We start from the raw sequence: 20,408 nt of genomic DNA on the forward strand, positions 1-20,408 counted from the left end.
ACCCATGCCATGATACCTCCCATGCATTTGAAAGTTGGACATTTAATTAATGAGACTGCAGAAGAATTAATGCATTTTAATTGTGGTGTTGGCATGGAATATTAAAAGCACCATGGTCTGCTAAAAGGACAATTCTGTCCTTGAAGAAATACGGCCACAGTACTCCTTAGAGGCTAGGATGGCAAGACTGTTTCACATATTGTGGCCTTGTTGTCAGGGACATCGGTTCCCAGAGACCGGGCAAAGAAGAGGGACAGAAAAGAGGAAGTTTCTCAAGGAGGTGGACTGACACAGTGGATGCACCAATGGTTTCAAGCACAGGAGAAATTGTGAGGATGTTGCAGGACCAGGCAGTGTTTCCTTCTTTTGAGCATAGGGTTCCTATAAATTGGAACCTACTGATGTTACCTAACAACTTCCTTTCTTCTCTTTAAAAATGATTTTATTGGGGGCTCTTATAGCTCTTATAACATTCCATACATCAATTGTCTCAAGTATGTTTGTGAATATGTTGCCATCATCATTTTTCAAAACATTTACTTTCTATTTGAGCCCTTTATATCAGCTCTTCTTTTTTACTTCCCTCCCCCCACCCTCCCAATACTCATGACAGCACAATAAATTATAAATTAATATTATTGTTTTCATGTCTTACATGGACCACTGTTTCCCTTCACCCATGTTTCTGTTGTTCATTCCCCTGGGAGTGGGGAGTTGAGGTTAGTACATTGATCATTGACTTTGGTTCCCCCTTTCTCCTCTCCCCTTCCCACCATCCTCCTACCCTCCTGATATCACTGCTCCCATTGCTGTTCCTGAGGGGTTTATCTGACCTGGATTCCGTGTGTCTTGAGCTCTTATCTGTACCAGCGCACATGCTCCAGTCTAGCCAGAACTGAAACGCAGGACTGGGATCATGATACTAGGAGGGGGTGAGGAAGACTCAAAGAATCAGGGGAATATTGTGTGTTTTATCGGTGCTATACTGCACCCTGTTTGACTCATCCCTTCCTTGTGACCCTTCTGTGAGGGGATGTCCTTTTGTCCTCAGATGGGTTTGAGGTCTGTGCTCTGACCCCCTTCATTCTCAACAATGTCTTTTGTTTTGTTTTGGGTCTTCTGGTGCCTGTTACCTGATTTCGTCAAAACCTCATGATTACACAAGCTGATGTGCTTCTTCCATGTGGGCTTGTTGCTTCTCTGCTAGATGGCCACTTATTTAACTTCAAGCTTTTAAGACCCCAGATGCTATATATTTTGATAGCCTGGCACCATCAGTTTTCTGCACCACATTTGCTTATATGTCCATTTTGTCTTCAGCGATCATGCAGGAGGGTGAGTATCACATAATGGCAGGTTGTTAGAACAAAGTGTTCTTGCATCAAGAAAGGGCTTGAGCAGAAGCCCAAAGTCTGTCCACTTCCTCAATTTATTGCCATATAAATAAAAGTGCAATACCAATACCTCTATTTTTATTAATTAATATATTTACATAAGTTTACACCTATGTTTATACTTCTATCTATAACTTTGCTTCCAAATCTTTCCTCTGCTTCCTTTTACCTTCCTACTGCCCCACCATCATGCTTGGCCTTCTTCTGCCTCTTAGTAATTCCTCTCCACTAGATTGCTGTTACTCCAGCACCCTCAGGATCTCTATATCCACCTCGTGGTTGATTTGAATTCCCTAGTTGTTCCCCTGTCTATGGCGTTGTTTGCTCAGCACTCCCTTCCTCCGCCTTCTCCTCCCACAAGTTCCTCCAGAATCGTTGGTCCTGTTGCTTTCTCCTCGGACTTGCTTCCCATGCGTATCTTACATAGGCAGGCAGAACAGCAATAATGGAGACAAAAGAAAAAAATGGAGAAAAATATACATAATTCCAGGTCTGTCCGTTGACCTTTATGACTATCTCCACACCAGTCCTGGGGGCAGTAGTTCCAGGAGCTACCCTCCCAGCCTAAAGTCTATTTTTGGAGCAACTTGGGGGTTTTGTTGCTTTGCTTTGTTCCTGTTGCTTATTTGTTATGTTCCCTTCTTGGTTCACCCCATGTGGGGAGGTCAGAGCAGACTCACCCCATCCTGTGTCTCCAGTATTGTCCTCAGTTGAGGTATGCGTTGGGGAGGGGCCATCATGTTTAGAGCTGCTGTTTACCCTACAGTCCTCTCTGTGCCTTAGCAGCTCCATGCAGGATGTTATCCTCAGGGCTTTGTGTGCTAGTTTGGGGTCTCTGGCCCCTCCTCTCCTTTTCCTTCTTGGTTTGCTTCTGTATGGGCATGCCAGACCACCCCCTCTCCCCAACCCGTAGATGTAGTGTCCTCTGAAGTGCATACTTCTAGGGTAGCGGTGTGGGGGGGTCACTTAGGTTGATTGGGGCCAGCCCTGTAGACCTGTCTGTTCATGAGTTGCTCCACGTGCTTACGTTGCCCTCAAAGTTGGGTGCATCATGGTGGGTCTGCACTCATTCTCCTCTTTCTGTGGAGAAGTAAAAACATAGCCCCTCCCAGTGTAGTGCCCTACTACCCCAGTGCCATCATCTCCCTCTTTTTCCCCCTTTTCTCCCCTGCACTCCCCAACCCCTTTCCCCTACTTTGCATTGGGATGACATGTACATCCTACATCCTTGGGCTTGGTCTGTCCGTCACCCAATTGCCTATACCCCAGCCGGTAAAGTGTGACATAAGTGACTTTGCTTCTATACCTACTGTGCTGATGATATTTACCTCAGTGGACTCGTGTGTATTTGTCCTCTTGTGATTGGCTAACTTTGTTTAGCATAATTTCCTCCAACTCTTCCCATGGGATGATGTGCTCCATGTGATCATCAGTGCATTTTAGAGATGCATAGTACTCCATTGTGTGTATGTGCCAATTTACTAACCCACTTGTCTATCGATAGAAATTTAGGTTGTTTCCAATTCTTTGCAATTGTGAATTGCACTGCAATAAACATTGGAGCACAGAAGACTGGTCGTGGTCTATTTCTTACCTCTTCTGGTTATATGCCTAGTAGAGGGATTGCTGGGTCATAAGGTAACTCAATTTCTATTTGCTTTAAATATCGCCAGATGGCATTCTACCGTAGCTGTACATATCTACACGATCACCGGCAGTGGAGGAGAATTCCTTTCTTGCCACATCCCCTCCAACATTTGTTGCTTTCTGATTTGGGTTATCTTCAAAGGTATTAGGTGGTATCTTATAGTTGTTTTAATTTGCATTTCTCTGATGGATAGTGATCAGGAACATTTTCTCATATGTTTATTGGCTATTCGGGTCTTTTTCCTAGTGAAGCTTCTGTTCAGGGCTTTTTCCTACTTTCTCAGGGGGTTAACTGTTTTTCTTCTTTTTGCAGACTAGGGGGTATTGTAGATTTTATTCATAAGCCCTTTGTCTTATGTCATTGCTAAAAATCTTCTCCCAGTTTTGGGGGTTTTCTTGCTACCCTGTTGGCAAAGTCTTTTGACACACTGGTGCTTTATCCTTAGTATATCCCAGTTTTTTATTTCAGCTTCATCTGTGTGTGTATGCTTCCCTATTACAGTTAGCCTATGTATTCCCTGATCCAGAATTATTAGGTTTATCCTGATTCCTTCGTTGATGGTCCTGATAGTTTGAGGGTTTACTTCTAGGTCTGTGAGCTACTTTGAGTTTATTCTTGTGTGAGGGATGAGGTAAGGGTCTTGTTTCATTTTTCTGAAGGTGGATATCCATTGTTTCCAGCACTATTTGTTAGAGAGGGCACCCCCCGCTTGATGTTTTTGGGCCCTGGTTGAAGATCAGTTGTCTATATGCTGATTGTTTTATCTCTGGGTTTTCTGTTCTTTTCCACTGGTCTAAGTATCTGTCATTATTCTAGTACTATGCTCTTTTGACCACTATGGCTGTATAGTAAGTGTTAAAGTTAGGTTAGGTGAGTCTCCGTCTTTGTCCTTCTTCTTGAGGAGTTCTCTGCTAATTCTGGGCTTCTTCCCTCTCCATATGAAACTGGGTTGAGGTTTTCCAATTCTTATAGAGTGCCTTGCGTAAGAATGACATCTTTACTATACTGAGTCTTCTGATCCAAACACATGGTATATTGTTCCTTTTGTGGAGGTAGCTTTTGGTTTCCTGTAGTGGGGTTCTATAGTTTTCCTTGTGTAGGTCTTTTGGTTTGGGGGGACTTAGATATATTCCTAGATATTTCAGTTTGTTCTTGATTATTGTGAAGGGTGCTGCCTTCTTGATCTCCTCTTCTGTGGTCTTGGCTGATGTAGATAGCAAACCAATAGACTTCTGTTGGTTGATTTTGTATCCTGCTACCCTTCCGTATACCCCTATCTCTGTCAGTGCTCCAATGGTGGAACTTTTGGGGTTTTCAATATATAGAATCATGTTGTCTGCACATAGCAATTGTTTCACCTCCTCCTCTCCCAGTTGATACCTTTAATATCCTCCTGCTGCCTTACATTGTTATCTAGAACCTCCAGTACAATGTTAGATAGAAGTGTGGACAAGGGGCATCCTTGTGTGGTCCCCTTTTTCAATGGGATTTAGTCTTTTCTCTGTTAACTATGATGCTGGCTATTGACTTTTCATAAATAGCTTGTATTAACTTAAAGAATTCCCCTTCCATTCCCATCTTCTTGAGTGCCTTAATTAGAAATGTGTGTTGGCTGGTACAGATAGTAATCGGAAACAGGGAATTCAAGACAGATGATCCCTTCAGGACCAGTGGTGAGAGGTGGAGGGAAGGTGGAGGGAAGGTACCGGGAGGGTGGAGGGAAGGTGGGATAGAAGGGGTAAACTGATTACAAGGATCTACATATAACCTCTCTGGGGGATGAACAACAGAAAAGTGGGTGAAGGGAGACATCGGACGTTGTAAGACATGACATAATAATAATAATTTATAAATTATTAAGGGTTCACAAAGGAGGGGGTAGTGGGGAGAGAGGGGAAAATGATGAGCTGATATGAAGGGCCCAAGTAGAAAGCAAATGTTTTGAGAGTGATGATGGTAACATATGTGCAAATGTGCTTGACATGGTGGTTGGATGGATGGATGGTGGTAAGAGCTGTAGGAGCTCCCAGTAAAATGACTTTAAAAAAAGAAATGGGTGTTGATGTTGTCAAATGCTTTTTTCCATCTATCAGTATTATCATGTGGTTCTTATCCTTTTTCTTCGCAATGTGACAAATAATATTGATGGACTTTCAGATGTTAAACAATCCCTGCATCCCTGGAATAAATCCCACCTGATGAGGATGATGGATGATATGTTTTATATACTTTTGTATTCTATTGGTCAATATTTTGTTAAGGATTTTTGTATCTATGTTTATTAGAGCTATCAGTCTGTAGTTCTCTATTCCTGTGGGATCCTTGCCATGTTTGGGTATCAAAGTTATACTGGCTTTGTAGAATGAGTTTGGGATTTTGCCATCTTTTTATATGCTCTGGAATAATTTGTGAAGGATCAGTGTCAGCCTTTCCCTGATACTTGGTAGAATTCTCCTGTAAAGCTGTCTGGTCTGAGAGCTTTTTCATTGGTATTTTCTTGACAACCATATCTATTTCTTCTTTTGCTATGGGTTTGTTGAGGTTCTTGACCTCTATCTCAGATAATCTAGGGAGGGATTGTTTTTCCTAGTATTTGTCTATGTCTTCCATGTTGTTGAATTCACTAGAATATAGGCTTTCATAGTAATTTGTGATTATCCTTTTAATCTTGTTGGGGTCGATTGTGATTTCCCCGTTTTCATCCCTCACCCTGGCTATTGATGTTTTCTCCTTCCTTTCCTTGGTTAGGTTTGCCAGTGGTCTGCAAATTCTGTTGAACCTTTCAAAGAACCAGCTTTTGCTGCATTGCTTTTTTTTGCATTGTCTCTTGTCTTCCTATTCATTTAATTCTGCCCTGAATTTTAGAATTTCTTTTCTATTGCTATTGGAGGGGTTGTTCTGTTGACTCTGTTCTGGTTGCTGGAGGTTTTATTATAGCGTATGTCACAAGCCTCTGTTCCATTTTCATATATGCATTAATCACTATCAAACTTCCTCTGATTACTGCCTTGGCTGTACCCCAAAGGCTTGGTTATGCTGTATTCTCATTTTCATTAATATCTATAAACATCCTTGTTTCCTGTCTAATCTGGGTGTGGCAGTTACATAGCCTTCTGTCAACTTGAGCGAAGGGGTGGAGTCTAGCTTGCCAATCCGGTCACAGCCAATGAGGCCTCTCTGTGGGGCATGGCCTTCTCCTAAGGATTCTGGGAAGTCCCTTCTTCCTCCCTGGAGATGGGACACACTTTCCCTGCAAGACATTCCTGCTGACAAGCCACATGGAGCTCTGCTGATGGAGCCAGAGCCCTGGAGCAGGAGGAGCCACATGGAGACCCACACCAGTGCTGAGGTGCTTCCACCACCACTGGATCCACAAGGCTTTCCACCCACAGGCCTGTAATGTTGTGTGGATCTGAAGAGGAATTTATAGGCTGGTATTGGAAATATAGGCTAATATCAGACTTATGAACTTGATCTGAACTGGGTTATTATCTTAATATACAATTACTCTTTATATAAAGCTCATTCTTATATGCATACGAGTGTCTATGAATTTGTTTCTCGTCAGCTCAAACTAAAACACTGGTCCAGCACTCATTTGTGCCACAGAAGGTCATTATTCATCCTCCAATTGTTTGCCCTTGTCTTTTTGGTCATCTTTTTGTTGATCTCCACCTTTATGGTCTGGTAGTCTGAGAAGGACGTCTGAGTGATCTCTGTGTGTTTGAATTTACTCAGGCTCGACTTACGGTCTAATTTTGAAAATGAGCCATGTGCACTGGAAAAGAATGTGAATTAATTTTTAAAGATTACTGGGGGATCTTATAGCTCTTATAACAATCCATGCAACAATTATATCAAGCACACTTGTACATATGTTGCCATACATTTACTTTCAGCTTGAGCTCTTGGTATCAGCTCTTCTTTTTTCCCTCCCTCCCTACCCCCTACACCCATGACCCCTTGATAAATTATAGATTATTATTATTATTTTCATATCTTCACCAATGCTTATTCTGCTTGCTTCCCTCATATCTTGTATTTCTTCAAGCAGCATTCTGAAGATTTCTTTTTGTTACAGGTCAATGTCTGTTTCTTCTATGAGTGGCATTAGGTTTAGGACTTCTGCTATTTTTTCTTGTTTTCTTGTTGAGGGTGTTGAGGTATGTTGCGTCTGTGTGTCACTTTGCAAGAACGGGAAGCCATGTTCCCAGGAGACCAGGGGCCCTGTGCTCTTTCTCTGTGTGACTTGTGTGGTTTCAGGAACTATGTGTGGCCCACTAAGGTGTTGGGTCAGACTGCTGTGTAGGCAAAGTGCTATGGCAACTCAGTGGCTGGAGGAGGTGGGGGCCTCAAGAGTGTGTGCTGGGGCCGGCAACAATAGGTATGCCACTGGGCCAGGTTGGGGTGGGCCTGAAGCATGGTCATAAGCCTGGTCTGGATTGTCTGGCCCGATTTGCAGTCTTTTAAAGACTCTGCTCAGCCCAAAACTTATAGAGCCTGTTTCTCTTTGTTTGTTTTGGCTTGGGCTGTGGCTTTGAACCCCTGACTTTTCCTGTTTTGTTATATTAAAATCCTAAATTGTACTCTGAGAATTAGAGTTCTGCCTGTCTTGTTATGTTAATATTATGCTAATAAACCAAGACTTACATCCTGGCAGCTTACATTCAAAGTTACACAGAGGAACACAGCCTGGAATTCTTAAGTGTTTTTTTTATTAAAAATATTTTTTTACAATGGGCTGTGGGGTGCCCTGGTATCAATGCTGTGCTGTGCTATCCCCCAGGGAAGGGGGACCAGATAGTTGAGTGATTTGGGGGATGACTGGATCTGAATTCTTCCCGGGCTACACGCCTGTCACTCACTCTTCACTCTCTTCTGCACAGCTATCTCATGGGTAGATATTCCAGGGGCTCTTCAATTGGTGTAAATTAGTGACTAATTATCTGTGGATACCCATGCTGGCAGGCGCTGAGCTGGGGAGAGGGGGAAAATGGGTGGCCCATGTAGTCACTCTGTTCCTGGCTGCAAAGGGAGGATGCAGAGGATAGCAGAGGGAACTCCAGTGTGAGGTCTTGTGGGTAATTCTTGGAGGCTCTCCAAAAGCTTGGAGTATGACCACCTTTAGACAGCAGCCTGGGGAAACTACTGCATGCTGTGAGTCTCAGATCTTGGGCACCAGAAGGGGTAGCACATGCCATCTTGCTGGATCTGGTGAGGGTTTAGAGGCGCCTGGAGGCAGATGCAATGAACTTAGAGCATTTCAGCAAGTTCTCAAATCCCTCCATGGTTGAAAATTGCAGGGGGAGATCTAAACTAGACCCTAGTACACCGAATCTATTTTTGGCTCCTATCTTTTCCAATATTGCCCTCCTTACCCCTCAATTTTCTGATCTGACAACAGGAGCACTGGGTAGGTGATTCAACCTGGATGCCATCTTGACTCCTCCTAACAACTTTCTTTTCAATTCATGTTTTGTCTGTTTTACTTCATCATTTTTGTGTTGTTTTTTATGTTTGAAATTAACTTATATTCTGTTATGGCCTTTAAGTCCACTTCAGTTTTACTTATCCTCATTTTTTAGCCACTCTGACCAATGTTTAAATCTAAGGGTAAGGAATCTGAAGGATTTCTTTCTTTATTGTTTACATGAAGCAGTTTTTATTATTTATTTCCTATTAGACCCTCCACTTTTTGGTTGTTTTTTCCTGTCCATCCCCATATTCCTTCCCTCTCTGTTCACACCCCAGTCCCTGACCTCTTTGTAGTTGTCCACGTCTTGTCTGTTGGTGTATAAACCATGTTGTATCTACTTTGTTTTTCTTTATAGCAATGGTGATATTTAATGTTTATCTTTGTAAGAGTGGGTTTGCTAAGCATAATGCTCTCTAGTTTTGTCCATGTCTTATGGTATTTAAAGGAGTTATCGTTGTTTTTATTGAGTCATAATATTCCATATTATAGATGTTTATCCATTCCTATATAGTTGAGGTTTGGGGGTTGTTTCGGTGGTTTTGCTATTGTGGAATTGCAGAAATAAACATAGGTTGTTGGAATTGTTGCTGTTTTGTGTGTTTTCCTGTATCTGAAATCCAGGACAGGTAAATCTTTAGACAGTAACTGGGTTAATGCTTTCTTGGGAGCATGGCCGGGGAGGTTGGGGGGAATATGAGCTTATGACAATGAGTACAAGAAGGAAGAGGTTCTCAGACTAATGGTGGTGATGCCTGTATAGCTCTTCAGAATATGATGGAGCTATTGAATTGTGTTGATTGTAGATTGTGTGCCAATAAAGCTGTTTAAAAATAAAAACCAACAAAAGCCTTTATTTAACAGAAGTATAAAAATGTGTAGCTACTCTTCTTGAGATCCTGTGTCTTTATATACACTTTTAACGGTGATGTCTCCTTCTTTGTCACCCCTGGTGGTACAGTGGGCATGTACTGCACTCCTAGCCACACCAGCATCTGTGTGGACAAGTTTCCTTTTAGAATCCTAAGGAAGCTACCCTAACCTGTGGTGACAGTTTCATGGTTTTTTGTTTTTTGGTGGGGGGGGATTCTTAAAGGGTAATCTGGATACATTTTCTCAGAGGTCATTGGATAATCACAGGGATTGTTATGACAAAGTTTTCAGAAAATTGAAAAGTGTATTGGTGAGAAATAGGGCAAGAAAGTTGTGTAGAATAAGATTTTTCCAGCAGGACAATGCACTTGCTCATTTTTTTAGACGAGCCACGAGCTGTCCTATGAGGACTTTATTGGGAAACCTTACCCTATCCACACTACTGTGATGGTATTGTCCCTTTAGATTTATTTTTGCTCCCTCAACTCAAAGAATATTACAAAGGAACATAATTAGAGTGCCTCAAAGATCTCAAAACTCCTCAGTATGATTATCACCTAGGAATCCTATTAAAATGCAGCATTTGATTCAAATCTGGATGGAAACCTGTCATTCTTCATTTTGAATAATTTCCTATGCGATGCTAACGGTCACACTGCTCCCCACCCCCACCCCACAGCAATTTGAGTACCAAGGGCTATCGTGCCAGACGACTTGTGTTTGCATCTTGGCTGTCTTACCAGTTTTATAACTTAGACACGTTGCTTAAACGCTCTGGGTTTCTGTTTCTTCAAGTGTAAAATAAGGAAAAATTTCCTATCTACCTCAGGAAGGGTTTTGGGGGAATCTAAAAGAGTAATGTTTTAAAAGAGTGCTTGCTACTACTATGTTCTTTAAAAACATTCACTTCCTAAGGTTTGGAAATTTAATATAATTAATATACTATAATTATTTCTACTGATTTCTCAACAAAAATTAAAGTTATTTCTCACTGAAGTTTTTAGAATAATTTAATTTGATGGTTTCTCTATACTAATAAACGTAGTCCTGGTAGCTCAGTGGTTAGAATGTTTGGCTGCTAACAAAAAGGTCTGGAGTTGAAATCCACAAGTCACTCAGTGTGAAAAATAAGTGATGGTCTGCTTCCATAAAGATTTAACAGCTTGATAGCTGATCCATTTGGCACCTCATGATCACACAGGCTGGTGTGCTTCTTCAGGTGTCAAAGAACAAAAAATCATATCATTGTGTGCTCACTTCCATGATATGATCGCTGAAGACAAATGGGTGAGTAAGCAAAAGTGGCGAAGAAAGCTCATGGTGCCCAGCTATCAAAAGATATAGTGTCTGGAATCTTAAGGCTTGAAAGTAAACAAGCAGCCATCTAGCTCAGAAGCAGCAAAACCTACGTGGAAGAAGCACACCAGCCTGTGCGATCACAAGGTGTCGAAGGGATCAGGTATCAGGCATCATCAGAACCAAAAATCTTACCATAGTGAATGGGGGGGGGGGTGAGCATGGAGTGGAGACCCAAAGCCCATTTGTAGACCACTTGACATTCCCTTACAGAAGGGTCTCGGGAAGGAGACAAAGGAGTCAGGGTGCAATGTAGCAACAATGAAAAATACAACTTTACTCTAGTTCCTAAATGTTTCCTCTCCCCCTCCTCCCCCTCACTGTCATGACCCCAATCCTACCTTATAAGTCTGGCTAGACCAGAGGATGTACACTGGTACAGATAGGAACTGGAAACACAGGGAATCCAGGGCGGATTGTCCCCTTAGGACCAGTGGTGTGAGTGGCAATACTGGGAGGGCATAGGGAGGGTGGGTTGGAAAGGGGGAACCAATTTCAAGGATCTACATGTGACCGCCTCCCTGGGGGATGGACAACAGAAAAGTGGGTGAAGGGAGACGTTGGACAGGGAAAGATATGACAAAATAATAATTTCTAAATTATCAAGGGTTCATGAGGGAAGGGGAGCGGGGAGTGAGAGGGAAAATGAGGACCTGATGCCAGGGGCTTAAGTGGAGAGCGAATGTTTTGAGAATGATGAGGGCAGTGAATGTACAAATGTGCTTTACACAATTGATGTATGTATGGATTGTGATAAGAGCTGTATGAGCCCCTAATAAAACGATTAAAAAAAAGATTTAACAGCCTTAGAAACCTATGGCCATTCTGCTCTGTCCTATAGAATTGCTATAGGGTCACTCGCCCTGGGTCAGGATGGACTTGGAGGTTATGCTCTTGTGGCTCATTTGTTTTTTATACACTAATAGTTAGAGTTATCTGACAGCATGCATAGCAGTAAATAAGCTTGTTTATTAAGCAGGACGATGATCTCTCTGTCTCTAGTAGTTTTACTAGTATGATTACTAGGTGGGGTAGTCAGTGGTAATAAAGGTACTGAAGACAAAAGGGAAAACAAAGCATTTTTTAAAACACCTAATTTGCATGAAATCATTATACACTCTAAGAGAGGTAAGGTGAGCTCATTTTGTAATGCCCCTCACAGATGAGAAAACAAGCAGTTTCAGATTTACGCACACTGAAAGCTGAGCTGGCACAGAAGAAAATGAGCACATCTTTACAATGCCAAATCGGTATGTCCACTTGAGTTTTTACTATTAAAACGTTCGTTTGTTAAAAATTGAGACATTTATTTCAATAGTCTTGTTTAACCATTTTCTCCATGATAATGTTTTATATAATCATAATATTTGTATTCCTTATTTTTCACTTGGCTGTTACAAAGTGTTTCATGATATTAGATGTAACACAAAGCAAAACGGTGGAAGTTAGTTACTGTTTAAGACTTCAAATCTATTGCATATTATTTTATAGGATTATATGTTATCATTACTTTTTCTTTTAAAATTATCTTTAAAATTGGTAACTAAATAACATTAAAACCTAATTATAGTAAACTTTCACCTAGTTTACAAGAAAACATTTTTTAAAATTAAAAATCTGATTATAATTAAAATTTTATAGTAATATTTCATAAAATTTTATAGACAAATACTTAATTTGTTTATTATATTTTAACTAAAATCAATCCAGAAATCTAAAAGAACTTGGGTATTAACCTTTACCTTTAAAAGAGAGATTACTATATAAGAACTTAAATTTAATTTTTTATATATGAAGACAATAATGATTCAACTTGTACCTTTAAAAATAATTGCTTTTGCATAAAGAATTGCATAAATAGGAAATAATCTCATGAAAAAAACCACTTTCTCCAATTTGTATAGAAGATGGGACATGAGATAGAAGATAGGATTTATGAAAGTCTGGAATTCAAAGTTGCAATGTTATAATCTAAGTATTTTCAGGAACTAATATAAGTGAAGCAAGATGTTGTTTTAACCATATTAAAAAAGAGAAGTGAGACTTCTGTATATTTAGAAAAAAATTTTATACAACTTCTTTTCGAAAGAGGAGCATTAGTTGAGAAACCAGTATCTTTAGATAATTAAAAGGGAAATGCAAAGGTAAGGAAAAAGATTTTAACCTTGAAAAGAAAACTGACCAAGAAGTAAATTCTAAATGCCCCAAATCAAGGAATGAATGATTGGAAAGGGAAATGTAAATGGGTAGAATCAGGCTCTACCCCAAGTTATTGCTGTTCTAAAAGTTCAGAACAACCTCATAAAAATGGAACTGGTGAGAGATGAAAATAATAACAATGTACAATCTATTTGGGGATTATGGGGGGGATGCTGATACCAAGGGCTCAATAGAAAGCAAATGTCTAGAAAAGAATTAAGACAACCTATATACAAACATGCCTGATTCAGTTGGTGTATGGGTTGTGATAAGAGTTGTACAAGCCCACAATAAAATGATATAAAAAAATAGAATTGTCAGATATTATGTATCTCTAACCTATTAATTCAAAAGTACATCCACTTACCACTTAAGCATGACTGAATTCCAAAGACCAAGTCATTATGTGAAAATGGAAATGTTTACCGATTTTTAGACCATCTATTTTTTCTAAATTTAGAAAATATGATAAAAAATGACAGCTAAGATTTACTGTGGTTTTCATCACTGTGATAAGTCAGTTATACATTGTTCATGAAAGGCTTGGAGGAGACAAAACTGGATAAAGTTGGTCTGTGTGACTGGAGGACCACCTTACCTGTTTCACCTTCCTCCTGTGCGAGGTCAGAGCTACCTCTCAGAATGGCCTTCAGGACTCTCCTCCCACCTCTGTCAACCCTGATTTCACAGTCCCAGTCTGCTCTGCCCAATACAGTTGGTGAGTCATCAAGGTTTGGCGCTTTCTTCCAGGGCACTGGGTGCCTGCAAGCAAACCAAGCCACTGGAGATGTAGGCATCAGGCCCACTTAGGCTCACCTTCGGGTGTCATGAAACTCAGACACGTGTCTTTCAAATACCTCTGGTGCCTCTTTCTTTTCTCTTTTTCTACTCAAAGGAATTTGGAGCTGCAGGGCCTCAGGCCACATAAAACTGAGAGCCCAAAGCAAGTGTCCACTCACTTGGTATTGCCTGGGCATCTACCCTGCAGGCCATGGGCATAGAGGCTGCATAACAGCTGATGTGGTGCCCCAATGGGCAAGAGAGCCAAGGACATGGGGTAGCCGAGGGCATGGGGTAGCCAACTCAGCTGCCCAGGAGCCACCTGGACGCATTACTCCACAAAATAATCAGATAATAGATCGCTCACTATTGTCATAAATATGAAATGTCAGGTAACCAAATAGCCAATAAGTGAGGAGGAGTTGTATTATTAAGTTATCTTATATTCTGTGAGCACTACTTACTCTTCATATTATCTTTATGTTCCTCGCCCTTTTGTTCAGAGGGTTAGGTAAGCTTAGTTAAAGTGCCTCATAAACATGGATGCTGCATGTAGTCAGGAAACTGAGAAATGATTGTTATAACTTTGATAATCCTAAAGAAGAGACATTCAACTGTAGACCTTAACTTTAAGATTTATGGAAAGAGAGTACAGAGCAAGCTTCCCAATCATTAGATTAAAATAAAAATAAAAAAAGAAATGGCTGCAGCAATTTAAGAGTCCTAACACAATTGATCCAGACCTCCATCAAGAGGAGAGCATTTACTCCTGGCTTAAAACAGAAAAGCCATGCCAAAGTGGAACTCCCTTAGCCTAAAAAAATCTAGTCCAAGCAAATTATTTACAGTTCCAATTTTACGTTTTAAAAATTAGAATAATTTTGACAGCATATATTTTCAGATCATAGGGGAGAAGCAGCATGTAAAATTCTGAGGAAAAAGATGTTCTTAACTACATTATTGCGTTCAAACATCTCAAACAGGGTGATTTAATCTAGAAAGTTGCCTTGTTTAAAACTCTTGTATTCCTGGAGGACTAACAATATTAATGTGTATTTAATTTTCAAATCTGTACAATGAAAGCATTTCTTTATTCCTTACCTGGTTTTGGATGATACTGTGAGCACATAGTAATATTTGAAAAATGTGTACATATGAGCAGGATGACAGTATATTGATCCCTTCAATAAACGCTCCCCTCTCACAGCTTTGGCTCTAAGCATTTCCTCGATTCTTTAATTTGTTGTTTAGTTACCAGATTTTTAGACTTGTCTAAAGAGTGTGTGTGCCACACGCCAATGCCCCGTAAGCCATGCTTTTGTGCACCTGCTGTTTTTAAAGAAGTACTCTGAGGGTTTTCATACCATATTTGATGAAAATGGCCAGAAGAACCCTGCACAAATAAATCAACATGGAAATGTTCCAGTACAAATAAGAAGGAAACATTTCTTACTTCCACTTATCAAAAAGTATTCGATGAAATAATACAAGCTAGAGGGTATAACACTTTCCAGCTCTGTTATGTTAAGGTTCTGCAGGTGATACTTTCTAGACGTCATTGTTTATGGCACTTAACAACAGCAAAGACTGTACAAATGTGTCTCTCCCAACACACTCCATTTAAGGTCCTTCTCATCCCTGGCATGTCATCACTGGTCTCATCCAATGATTATCACCAAGATGCAGATCCAGACTTCTGCATCCAGATTTCTCAACCCCAGACAGACCTCAGGAGAGCCACATAATCAGAATCTTCCGGGGATGTTGCTGAGACACATAGTTGTTTATTTGTCTTGTGTTTCTGTATTATTCTAGCTAATCCTGATATGCAGCCAAGACTCGAGAAGCTGCTGTAACCGTGCAGTCTTCGTTACAGTGCCTCCAAGTGTACCTAGTTAATGCTTCGACAAGTGATCCCATCTCTTTATGTATCAGCGGAATCACAAGGTAATGCCAATGGGGAGGAGAGCTCCTGCTTCTCTGGGTCTTACAGAGTTGACTCAGTGGGTGACTGAAACTCACACTTGATAACAACACAATCTAGCCTCTGGACTTACAGTCAGTCACATCATCCCAGTAATGCCCCTCTCCGCAGAATCACCTGCCCCACTCTAGAGCAAGACAGGTATACATATAGTACGCTGTACCTTCAGGAAGCACATGACTGTTGTATACGGTATAAAAGGGAAAGGAAGCTAGAAAGGAGCAGATCTAAGCAGAAGGGGAAAATAGTTAAAAGAATGACCCCGCGTAATAATAATTTACTGAATTTTACACATGTCTGGAAAATGATTATGAACGTAATTCTGCAAAAATGTCAATATTTTTACCTATGGTAAGACTACTCGAATTAGAATAATCTTCTATGGTGACTATTATGTAAATCATAGTCATTTTGTATATAAATAAACCTTGGCATATTTAAACATAATACATTTATTATTATGTGTAATCACATCTCATTCTATATCTTATATTCCACACATTAAAGTATTAAGACCCAAATAAAGCCATACATAGTCTGGTAGGGATTGTGATTCACTATCAATAGAGAACTTCCAGAACCTCTATCTGAACAGAGAAAAAGATGCAGAAGAAAATCCAAAGTTAGGTATCTTTGAATTTTGCCATAATCCTAGCTAGTATTCTGAACCTACTGGACATTGTTAAGTAATTTAAAATGTCTCAAAAGAGTGAAGGATCAAAGAACGAAGAGCTGAGCATGCAGGGTACTATTGATGATGCTTGGGTGAGGCATTGTGCCACTCAGACTGGGAGGGTGAAATGAAGCTGCTGTTGCTGAGATAGCGTAAGAAAGCAGAAAGGTCTTTTTCAAACAAAGGAGATTTGATTTGGGTCATCATTCAATTTGACGGTGGGTAAAAAGAGGAACAAAAGGTACAACTAGATTCTTTTCTAAAGAAAAATTAAATGGCCTTTAGGCTCATCCCAAATATTTCCTGAATTCAAATACCCAGAATAATATAACCCTGCATCTTGTAATTAATTACCAAAAAAGTAGAGTACCCAATAATTCTGTATTATATATTTTAAAATTGTATTTATATTTGTTAGTGATTATTTCAATCTCACCTTCCTGAAGAGTTGATTGGAGAAAGCCACCCAGAGGTATCTCAGAAGAAAGTCTTGCCATTTGAAGACTCTCAACCATTGAAAACTGTGCACTACCCACTGTCCTCCTGTAAAAAGCACCTGGGTTACTCAGGGGGAGATCAACTGCACATCAACTATTCTTGTTTTGTTTTACCAACCTTAAATCAAGAACTACTTACTATTCCTCGGCACATTTCTGAGAAGGCTGTGATACAGGGTTCTATGTTAACATTTTTATGGAACGCAAGACATCTCAGATCCTTTAATAATGTATTATAATGTCCCAGAGGAATGTGTGATAAACAGTGTTTCCCAATCTATTAGGACAAGGATCAAGTGTGCACTGGTGTGTGTGCAATGTTAGTGGAGTTACATCACATGCAATTTGGTGAAGACAGGATTACAATACACACTAATTTAGCTAAATTACATAATTTAGATTCTGAAGTTTAGAAAGATTGACTCAAAGCCAGTCTGCTTTCTATATAATGGATACACAGATATATATATGTTAATAATTATCACTTTTAGTTACATTTTATAAATGTGTAACAGATTATTATAAGCATAAATACTTGCTACAATGAATGTATATGTGTTAGAGTGCTTTTTAACATAATGTAATCCCAAGTAGGTGTCTCTGGGTCCTACACACAGTTAAGGGCTCAACCACTCACCAAAAGATGGCCACATTACCCACACCTCCTCATCTGTTTCCAAAGGCCACCACCTTAACACCCTACGGAGCAGCTCTACATGCACGTGGGGTCACCCATGTCAGGACTAACAGACAACGCGAATGCAGAGAAGAGTCTAAGTATGTTTGTACTTAGAATGGCCGGTGTGGAAAAGATGCTACTGTGATAAAGATAAATTATGAAAATTATACTGTTTCCTTGGCCTTTTAAATAAGATACTTCTTATGTATCAAAGAACAACTGATAGAAATACTACTCTATTAAAAAAAAGAAATGGTAGCTTCACATTTTGATTTTTTTATTTAATAAAAGATTGTAGGAGAAAAAACAAATACCATTAACTTACTATTTTCTTCTGTTTACTTTTATAAAAATTTTCTGTCTCCAGTTTTTTTTACATTATTTATGAGCTTGCCTTTTAATAGCACATGATTTGAACTATGAAAAATTTGAAATAACATTGTTTTACCACTTAAAGTTCACGATAAGATAAGACATCTCCCATTCTCAGACTCACTCTTCCCTGTGTAAAAGCCTCACCAGACTCTCTCAAGAAGTGGTTGGTGGCTTTGAACTGCTGGCCTTGTGATTTGCAGCCCAACTCAGAAACTGCATTCAAACAAATGCAGTTAATGTATTCAAACAAATCACTTAATATTTTCCCCACCCAAAAAACAAAAAGAATTACCATGCCTGCTGCCATCGACTCATTTCAAACACACAGCAACACTATGGAGCAGAATAGAACTGTACGCACGAGCTTCAAGGGCAGTCTGCTCAGCCTTTATGAAAGCAGATCACCACGTTTTCTCCCACAGGGCACTTGGCAGGTTTGAGCTGCCAGCCTTGCACACACTTTAAACAGACCTATCTTGAATGTTCGTCTAAATATCCATATCGAAACTAAAATCTGTGACAATCCCTTGAAGACCTGTGAGAATAGAAAATTCACTTAAAATACTATCCCAAGGTAATAGAAATGAAACTACAGAGACAAGTGACATGCATGAGCAACAAGCTCTGACTCATACTGTCGCCATGTGACAGAGTAGAAATCGTCCAAAGGGTTTGAGTCCTGATGGGCAGTGGTTAAGCAGGGGTCCGCTGAGGAAAGAAGAGGCTGTCTGCTCCTGTGAAACGTACAGTCTCAGAACCCCTCATGAGCAAATCTTCTCTATCCTATAGGACAGTGGTTCTCAAACTTCCTAACGCTGTGACTCTTTAATACCTCATGTTGTGGTGACCCCCCCAACCATAAAATGATTTCCGTTTCTACTTCATAACATTAATTTTGCTACTGTTATGAATCAGGCAACCCTTGTGAAAGGGTCATTCGACTTCCCAAAGGGGTCGCGACCCACAAGTTGAGAACCGCTGCTATAGGATCACTCTGAGTCAGAATCAACTCAATGGCAGTGGGTGGGAGTTGCATCTTTAAGGGGGCAGATTGTCAGGTTCCCCACCCCAGGATGTCACTGGGTAGACTCAAATTGTCAACCTACAGGTCATAAGTCAATCATTTAACTGTTACACCACAAGGCCTGCCTACCCACAGGCTGCTACAGGAACTGAAATGATGAATTAGACACTCGTAAACCTTTACCACCCTCCAAATTGTATGATCTTTAGGTAATGTTACAAGAAAGGTTTTTAATAGAAGAGGTATACAAATAACTTAGAAGTATTAAGAGTTGCCTTAATGTTTGAGATATTAAATGAATGTTACTAATATTGATCATTTGTGGGTTCTTACCAGTTAATGTCTGCTTCTAGGCTACTGCAACATTGACCCGTCTGTGTGTAACATAAGGCATCGCGAAGACCACGTCAGAAGCTGCTACAGTTCCAGTATAATTCTAGCACGTCATGACATTGTTCTTGGGAGACCAAGTTACACTAAAGAGTGCCTTTGGAAACAGACATATTATTTTGATAACATGATCAAATCTGCATATCAGGCTGTATGCTTCATCCATTGTCATCTTGCCTTATCCATCCCAATGAGAAAGCACTGCCTTGCTGGCGGCATCTGGACTTTAGGGAGTGGCATGGCAATTCTGAGCGCTGTCTATTTCTTCCACACTGGACTGACTGTAATATAGCTTTGGAGGTACGATGGCCGGGACCAGGGCACTCTACAAAAATGGTGTTTCAATGTCAAGAGGCCATGCTGTAACTTAACTGATGGAAGTTATCAAGTTATTGATGGCAATAGCCCATGGCAGGCCACCTGAGCAACTGGAAAGTCAAGTGTTGCTACAAATATAAAAGCAAATAAGTTTTATAGACAATTGTACCAGCTAAACAGGTCATCTGTTGGTGCAAGCTGGCTGGCCTGTGGTGGAAGTTTGAGACCCTGCAGTCTCGATTACATTGCATCGTCATTGGGCCTAGCATCAGAGCTAACTACAGTGGTGTGGCTGGGAGTCTGGATTCACAAGTTGGAAGTGTTGAACCAATATTTAAAATTATCATCTTGCATGAAAATAGTCAAATAAAATGTGAGTGGATATTTTATTTCATTCTGAATGGTGAGTAATCTTTAAGACTTCTGAAATATTTGTTTATCGCCTTAACCTAATGTTAGTTCATTTTAACCTATATGTGCGCAAATGTTCTAAAACTTCAGTTAAGGTTGAATTTTTTCTTAATTAGGAACCAAATAAATACACTTATTATTACCAAACACTGAGCTATAATTTCTTCCTCTCTCACATCCCAAATTTAATATCACATTTCCTTTTGGGCAGTCTCTTATTCCTGTTTTGTCCCTTTCCCTTCCATTAATCTATTCTTTCACCAACTTTTTTTTTCTTTCACCAACTTAATGAGTTCTAGCTTAGTGTTAGGGTTGAGCCATCATGTTCATTTAA

The 20,408-nt window shown here is 40.0% G+C and overlaps 1 protein-coding gene across 1 annotated transcript in view; it reads left to right on the plus strand.

The window, feature by feature from the left end:
• Window positions 1-20,195, plus strand: part of SPATA1 (spermatogenesis associated 1) — a 91,737-nt gene extending 71,542 nt beyond the window's left edge. Inside the window, exons 12-14 of the mRNA XM_075538776.1 lie at window positions 11,907-11,994; window positions 15,539-15,670; window positions 19,309-20,195. Of these exons, the coding sequence (XP_075394891.1) occupies window positions 11,907-11,994; window positions 15,539-15,579 (129 nt within the window). The 3' untranslated portion in view covers window positions 15,580-15,670; window positions 19,309-20,195. The remainder of the gene's footprint in view (window positions 1-11,906; window positions 11,995-15,538; window positions 15,671-19,308) is intronic.
• Window positions 20,196-20,408: the final 213 nt, after the last annotated feature.

The sequence above is a fragment of the Tenrec ecaudatus genome, chromosome 1, assembly GCF_050624435.1.
Source record: "Tenrec ecaudatus isolate mTenEca1 chromosome 1, mTenEca1.hap1, whole genome shotgun sequence".
Taxonomy (NCBI): domain Eukaryota; kingdom Metazoa; phylum Chordata; class Mammalia; order Afrosoricida; family Tenrecidae; genus Tenrec; species Tenrec ecaudatus.